This window comes from Schistosoma mansoni (assembly GCF_000237925.1).
Source record: "Schistosoma mansoni, WGS project CABG00000000 data, supercontig 0493, strain Puerto Rico, whole genome shotgun sequence".
Taxonomy (NCBI): Eukaryota; Metazoa; Platyhelminthes; class Trematoda; order Strigeidida; family Schistosomatidae; genus Schistosoma; species Schistosoma mansoni.
The window spans coordinates 5,659-13,808 of record NW_017386312.1 but is presented as its reverse complement, the minus strand read 5'-3'; the positions used below and the strand labels follow the sequence as shown (position 1 = coordinate 13,808).

At 36.2% G+C, this 8,150-nt stretch overlaps 1 protein-coding gene across 1 annotated transcript in view; it reads right to left on the bottom strand.

Annotated features, from left to right (window-relative positions):
- Smp_199810 (fyve finger-containing phosphoinositide kinase,fyv1, putative) overlaps positions 1-8,150 on the bottom strand; it is a gene marked incomplete at both ends in the record, with an annotated part of 15,473 nt that overhangs the window by 5,179 nt on the left and 2,144 nt on the right. The window contains 4 exons of the mRNA XM_018797264.1: positions 851-1,081; positions 2,535-2,923; positions 4,051-4,216; positions 7,649-7,789. Of these exons, the coding sequence (XP_018644759.1) occupies positions 851-1,081; positions 2,535-2,923; positions 4,051-4,216; positions 7,649-7,789 (927 nt within the window). The remainder of the gene's footprint in view (positions 1-850; positions 1,082-2,534; positions 2,924-4,050; positions 4,217-7,648; positions 7,790-8,150) is intronic.

The window sequence follows — 8,150 nt, the reverse complement described above, 5'->3', positions numbered from 1 at the left end:
CACGCTTGTGAATTAGACTATATCGAGGCAATACGCACAGTATGCACATATGCCAATTAGAGACTGACCAGTTGCAGTCCTAACACATCGATGGGAAGATTCAAACAAACAATACTAAGTGAATTTAAACTTCACCCCATTGCACAAGCAAGTGGCTATCAGGAGTCAGTAGCTGAGTGGATAACGCGATGGCGTTTGAAGTGAAAGGTAATGGGTTCGAGTGAATTTAACGACCAATTGTTGTGAAAATATTAATTTAACAGTTTTTATAAAAATATCTCTATGTGTTGTACGTTTATAAAAAGAATTTAGATCTGTAAAATCTTCGACATTTAAATCAGAGTTAATTAAAATGAATAATTACCTCTTCTTCTCATAAAATAAGACTTGTAAATGCATCTTTCTAATCGTTGTTAATATATAAGCATCATAAAAGATATAATAATGACCACAGAGAAAGTATAGCAAATAAGAAGGATATTACTTGATGTACAACCTCAATATGTACAAGAACGAGAATTTTCAAGACACTTCAGATCCAAGCATTTAGGGAAATATACTTTACCATGGTTGTATAAAGCTTTCGTTTGGAGGTGTATTATTATCATTGTGTTATATCGATTATGAATAAATTTTGTAGAGAACAGTATTATATACGAAAACTAACTTATAATAGCTGAATGGTTTTCCTAGTTAAGATTTGACTAGACAAAAGACGCTACGTAGGACATTACCGGTAAACATCGCAACACATTAAATAAACATATGCCTAGTAATTAGCATTAACTAATCCCAAAACAATGGTGGTAAAAATCTATCGAAAAAAATTCACTTGACAAATAAGGCTTACTTTTTCTTTCCGTTTCATCAAATCGTTTAGTCTACGTCCTAATGGCCAGTCAATCACATAAGTGTAGTATGGGTATAAATAAGATAACTGGCCTTCTCTAGATGCTAAATAGGGTAAACGAAATTCAACACTTGGTGAGACAGATAACAAACGACCCTGGAGATACATCGCTAAATCAGAGCAGGGATTTTTATCATATTCATCATTTGATATAGATGTTTTCTCGATCGTCTATAGAGAACAAAAAATGAATAAACGAAAAAAGTACAATGAACAGTATACAATTGAATATATAGTTGAGGGAAAACTACAGGCGCCAAGACGTGACATCAGTTCATAGAGTCAGAGACTAATGGATTGAGACATATGAGTACGTAAAAGTTACCTAATTAAAGTACGGGTGATAGAAGCAATTACTAGTTGGAGAGATTAGATGACATGATTTAAAATTGGTTCCGATTGTGTGTATGCATTTGTTATTTGTTTTCCATCAGATCTTGACTCTTAAATATATTTAGAAATTTTTATTTATCGAGTTCTTCCTCTATGTTTAACTGATTCTACTAACACTGATATTCCTGTTATTTATACTACTCCGATACTTATTTTCGTAATTTTATCTCATCGGGCTGATGAGTTATGAGAATTTTGACCTATTCACATCTGTATCTGGTTTTTAAATTACTTATGTTTGAGTCAGATAATAATAACGAAAGGAGTCTCTTGAATGACTAATGATAATTTATTTATTTATTTATTTACACACAAACATGGGCACAGAGAGGCACCTAATATAAATGCAGTACACGTCATTCGATTTGCTGGAACACTGCCCGAGCGCCCAGACTGAAGTAGATGGTTTTCTTAGGGGGTCACACACCGAGCCCATAACATAGAGGTCTAACCCATTGTTCTGTATTTGACCTAGGCTGTAGCCAATTGTTACGTCTGACCGATTGTGAACGCTAAATTCGCTTCCCTAAGCTAGTTCCGTACCCCCGGGCTAGAACTATACACCGACTTGAAGACCAGAGAAAAGGCCCAAAGTGTGTGGGAAGCGCTTTACTACAGGATTCATTTATGTACAGAAAATATAGGGGTTTTATAGTAATTAAGAGACCTTGAGTTTCCATAGTAGCAGTGTGTTAAACAGCCAATCAGGATCTCGTTATTTTAGTAGCATAGCTTCTAATTGATCGCTGATTGGTTGGGGCTCTTTATGAGCCTCTGGAGGCTCTGATAGAGTTTACTGTAAGCCGACTTAACACCCATAGGCAGTGGGGAAACGTTAGGAGATGTAGTACCATGGTAGCCGGTGACCACCACTAACCTGATTAAAGCTCCGGACATTCGCTTTTCGTCCTCTCGATTTCTTAAGCAACACTACGCCGCGAGAAGGCAATGAGCAGGACTTCCCTGGCAGTGGCTGTATACGCATAGCCATGAGAGAACATTTCGAAAGGGAAAGCTGACTATCTCCATTCTTGTCTGCAGCAGAGCATTTGGGGGCAACGATAACACCGAAGCCGAAATAATCACTCAGAAAAATTATTACTAGCTAACCATTATAAATATGAATTGGCTAATTTTGTCTATCATAGTATTCAGAAGGACTTCACAATACTTATATGGTAGTAATTGATTATATTAGAATCATGCTCAACAAAAAAAATAGTAAGCTTACAGAAGAAATAGAAATAACTGAACCATTGAGGTCAGATAACGCCTTTTTTCTCGACACTGGAGAAGGAAACGGTGGATATTCAGCATCATTTTGTAAACACATCTTATTTAGAGATTTTACACGTGATCTTGAATGCGTATCCGTATTCAGTAACAAATGAGGAAGCTGGAAAATATGATCATTGTTTGAATAAGCCAATTCCAACTGTGCATTGTAGCACAAGCGCAATGTGAATAGAAAACAACGTTTTGCACGGATAAGCGAAGCAAGATCATTATCTCGTAGAATAACAGTCGCTTCATGAGTGATATACCGGATAGGATTAGAATCAAGAGCCAAACCAGTTTCGGTAGAATTATTTTTGATGAAAGTAAGAAATTTCGTAGAATCTGGCAAAACGAAGCAGTAAATGAAAGGAAAATACTATGAAACGCATAAAATCCAGAGTGTAACATTTTTCAGACTAGGAACCCTGTTGAAATTTTGAAAAGTTTAACAGCGTTACAAGATAAAACCTGAACCAAATATTCAAATATTTCATCAGATTGCAACAAAATGTTTACCTCCCATTATCTACCCTTTGAAATGCTAATAAAAGTGAGTATTTTTGAATTGCGATAAGCCAAAAGATTGAAAACATTGGAGTATTTCTACGATAAATACTATTACATTATATTGTAGTTTACAAATAAAAACAAACGTAAAGCAGGAATTTAAAGTTTTCATTTACGAAGTTCAAAAAATTGTATTTTTTCAGCTAACAAAATATCGGATTTTTAATGGTTTGCATTATCCCATTATTGATAACTGAATTCAATAGCTAAACAGATAACACGTTGGCGTTTACAATGAGCGATAATGAGTTCGAGTTTCGAAATGAACATGAAGTCTGGGATGAAAATACATTCAGCCGAGCAGTCCCGAATAGGATGAAACGAATGCACCGGATCTCATTGTTAGCCACATATAGTCTATTCTATGTAACAAAAAATCTGTTTACATAGTGCTGCCTACTTTCAGATTAAGAAATATGATGAAGAATATAACACCTTCGAAAATTCATTCTTTTTAGCTAACTAGTCGGTTTAGTAAGGGGAAAATAACTAATCTACGACAGTAAAACGTATTAGATGGATAATCCATCTAAAGTTTGTAAAAGAAGCATTATACTGCTCTGTATAGACTTCAATTATTAGCAAAGAACTTCGTTCAGGTAAATTGCTCTCTGAATTAATAAACGGTAGTTGATAATATTCGGTCTATTTTAGGCTGTAACTGAAAACAATCCAGTAGATTATTTCGGTTCAACATAAATCGCAGTTGATGTCCATATGATATATTTTACTACGACTTACTAGAGGAACTCGTCTAATATTGAGTCTATAAATACCAACACATTTCTTTAAAGACTGATTTCAGTGAAATTCAAAAGTCACCTTATAAGCTTAACGAGTACAAAGAATTTAAGAAGTTATAAAATAAAGTGGTTAAGTAGGCAAAGCATACACAAACTTACCATCTGGTAAATGTAATTGTCTAACTTCAAAATGATTACAAACACCAAGACGAGTTGCTGACTTTTGAGTATTGTTATCTGATTTTCTTGAAGGATTGCTCATTAAACGATCAATTGAATCCAAGATATCGGCACCCGTCATTCGTGCAATACGGTACAACACCGACTATGAAAAAAAGAAGGATTTTACGTGTAAACCTAACAAACTAAATTATTCCTATTTTAACTGTCCCGAGAAAAAATGTGCGGATCAAAGTAAAAGAAACAATAATGGGACGTTCCTTTAATAAAGATCAACATTAAAGGAAGATATACTTATTTGTTGAATGAACCACTTAAATTACAACAAGCAAACTCTTTATGTTGTAAGAATCGCATTTACTGTTTAATATTTCAGTACAGAAATATATGCTTGGAAGGCATTTACTAAAGGGCGATGATATCAATATATAACACCTGTACGGAAATAGTTATTGAGTAAAACTTTTTGAAACCTCGCCTGTAGCTCTTCCAAAGCTACTGCCAGTCCCAAGCCCAGGTGAAGGGAGGGTGTTGGAAGTGGAGTCAGCAACTCCATCCCGTAAAAAACTTTGCTAAAGAAACGTTAACTAGAATAAACAAACTAGAGCATTTAAACTCTGTCCTAGAAGTTGAAGGAAGAATCATGACATTTCATGATGAAAGTTGGAATCCTTCGGAAGTCACGAGGCCTATACCCCATCTAACAACCAGAGCAACAATTCTTATAGGTACATGGAACGTCTGGACAATGTGGGAGACCGGGAGGACCAGTCAAATAGCAACGGAAATGAGGAAATACAACTTGGCAGTACTCGGAATCAGAGGAACTCATTTGATCCAAGCTAGACAGAAAAGATTAGATTCGGGAGAGATGCTGTTGTACTCTGGTCATGAAGAAGAAAACGCTTCACACACTCAAGGAGTTTCTCTAATGCTATACAAAGAAGCACGAAATGCACTTATTGGGTGGGAATTCGATGGATACAGGATCATCAAAGCATCATTCAAGACAAAGAAGAAGGTTAACACAATGAATGTTACCCAATGCTATGCACCCAACAATGATGACAATGATGGCGACAAAAAAAAGTTCTACGAGAGGTTGAGATCGATCATAGAAAAGTGCAAAAGTAGGGACCTGACCATCTTGACGGAAAAACTAAACTCTAAGGTTGGAATGCCCAATACCGGATATGATGATATCATGGAACGACATGGACTGGGAGAGAAAAACGAAAATGGGGAGAGATTTGCAAATCTTTGTGCATTTAACAAATTGGTTGTAGGTGGATCAATATTCCCGTACAAACGCATACACAAAGCTACATGGATCTCACCGGACCACACCACGGGGAACCAGATAGATCATGTTTGCACCACTAAAAAATTCACAAGGAAAATGGAAGACGTGAAAACCAGGAGAGGAGCTGAAGCTAAAGAAACACTGGAGAACTGGAAGAACAGCATTACGAAGGTTCAATACAGTTATCGTTCGAGATACTAACAAACTCAACCAATGTAAGATAACTCTCAACAACAGGTTCCAAGCTCTACAGGGTCTACTGAAAGAACAAGAAAATACGATGGAGGACAATTGGAAAAGGGTCGAGGAAGCACTAACTTCAACGTCTCAGAAGGTTCTGTGCTATAAGAAGCATCATCATAAAGAATGGATCTCTATCGAAACCCTAGACAAGAGTCAAGATAGGAAGAACAAGAAGACAGCAATTAACAACAGCCGAACAAGAACAGAAAAAGTGAAGGCACAAGCTGAATACACAGAAGCAAACAAGCAAGTCAAGAGGAGCATTAGGGCTGGTAAGTAGAAATACGTGAAGGACCTGGCAACGACAGCGGAAAAGCTGAAGGAGAAAGAAATATCAAATAACTATAGGACACAACGAAGAAAAAGGGCAGAGAAATATGGTAAAACAGAGAGACCGGTCAAGCACAAAGAAGGCTAGACAATCACTGAGGTTCAAGGACAGACGGACATATGGGTGAAACACTTTGAAGAACTTTTGAATAGGCCAGTTCCATTGAATCCACGGGACATTGAGGCAGCACACATAGACCTTCCTATAGCCATCACCCCACCAACGACCGAAGAAATCAGGATGGCCATCATATAAATCAAGAGCGGGTAAGCAGCAACTGCAGCCATGCATCACACTCTATGCAGGAAGAACAAGTGCCGACAGACAGGAAAGAGGGATACCTCATCAAGATACCAAAGAAAGGAGATTTAAGCAAATGTGAGAACTACAGAGGCATCACACTACTGTCAGTACCAGAAAACGTTTTCAGCAGACTGAGAACCATCAGTACGAACGTCAACACAGTCCTAGCATACGGAGCTGAAACTTCGAGAACTACTAAAAACATCACCAAAAAGTACAGGTATGCCAGATGCCATCAACAACAGCCCACTGTGGGAGAGAACAAAACAAGCTCTCAGCTGAGGGGGAAATTAGGAAAAAACGATGGAAGTGGATAGTATACACATTTCGGGAACCATCAAACTGCATCACGAAGCAAGCGCTTACTTGGAATGCTCAAGGGAAACGTAGAAGAGGAAGACCGAAGAACACACTGCTCCGAGAATCGGAAGCAGACATAGATAGGATGAACTGCAACGGGAAACAACTTGAAAAAGACTGTCCAGGACAGAGTTGGATGGAGAATGCTGGTGAGCGGCCTATACTCCTCCATGAGGAGTAACAGGTGTAAGTAAGTAAAAATTATTGAAGGCTGCAACAACGAAAGTTGCATTAAGATGTGGTTTGACATAAATACCTAAGAGAATTTAGTAGTTCACATGTTTTCAAAGGGGATGTAATTATTAAACTGTTAACAACTAAACGAAAATTAGTAATAATAATAATAATAAACGAACATTTTCTTGTCATCAAGATTATATATCCTATTTATGTCCTGCTGTATACAGATGATGTGAGTAATGAATAGGTTTCCTAGGTTTAACAACACCTAAGGAGATAATTACATAGGGGAGAAGATCAGGCAAGCCCATCGTGACTGTCTTAAACATTGCAGTATGGCTAAGTAAAAGATACAATGAATCTATCAAACGCTCAACGTTGTTTCACCTAGTAGACAGAATATAAATTGAAAAGAGATCATCATTGAATATCATATAAAGAGTGTTAGTATTAAAGGTTCAAAGAATTGAGACAACACTTATAAAGTATACATAGCAGAAGCAACATCCTGAAAACTTTTTCGTCCATATATATGAATACAAAAATTAGTTATTTGTTTTCTTCTTTTTCCATGAACTTCAGTATAAAGGTTCATGTGTTTTAAATAAACATTTCTACCTTTAATTGTAAAGCTGAGTGAGGGAAATCATCAAAAACAAATAATTGTTTAAATGATATTTAACAATTTGTGATTTTTGAAAATAGTCCAATTACATTATTACTAAACATTTACATATGTGGCGAACCAAACGAAGTAATAATTTGTATATTAAGAAATGTAGTCCTGGAAAACTTATTATCGTAAGCACTTTTATCTAATTGAGATTATTAAAAAACAATTAACAATTGACATTTACTTGTTTTACATTGGAAAATAAAATGATTCCTGATTTGAAAATAAAATTCTGTGCTAGATAACAAACAGTTCCACTGACGAATATAATGTTAGGATGTAGACAGAGAATTTTACAAACACAATTGGTTATGTATTCTTCTTCCTGTAACAACCAAAAAGAAGAAAATATACGCCGTATACCATTTTAGTACAGTAATAACAGAATTAACCATACACATATATCGGATGTCAAGAAAGCGGGGGGACACCTAAAATAGTAGTTGATTAAAATGTGGGACTTTATTATGTGACAAATATGCTGCAACGGATAACCATTCACCAAACCGAAGAAAACATGAGTGGCAAATATTTGATGGATCAGTTAATTTTATAATTGCTACAATTAACCATTGCCCTGCAGGCGAAACGTCCGTCTATCAATCAAAAGATAAATAAACTGAACAGCAGTTCGTTTTAATCTATTTTATGGCTGGGGAAAGTGGGAGTCAAAGAAAGAAGAATAG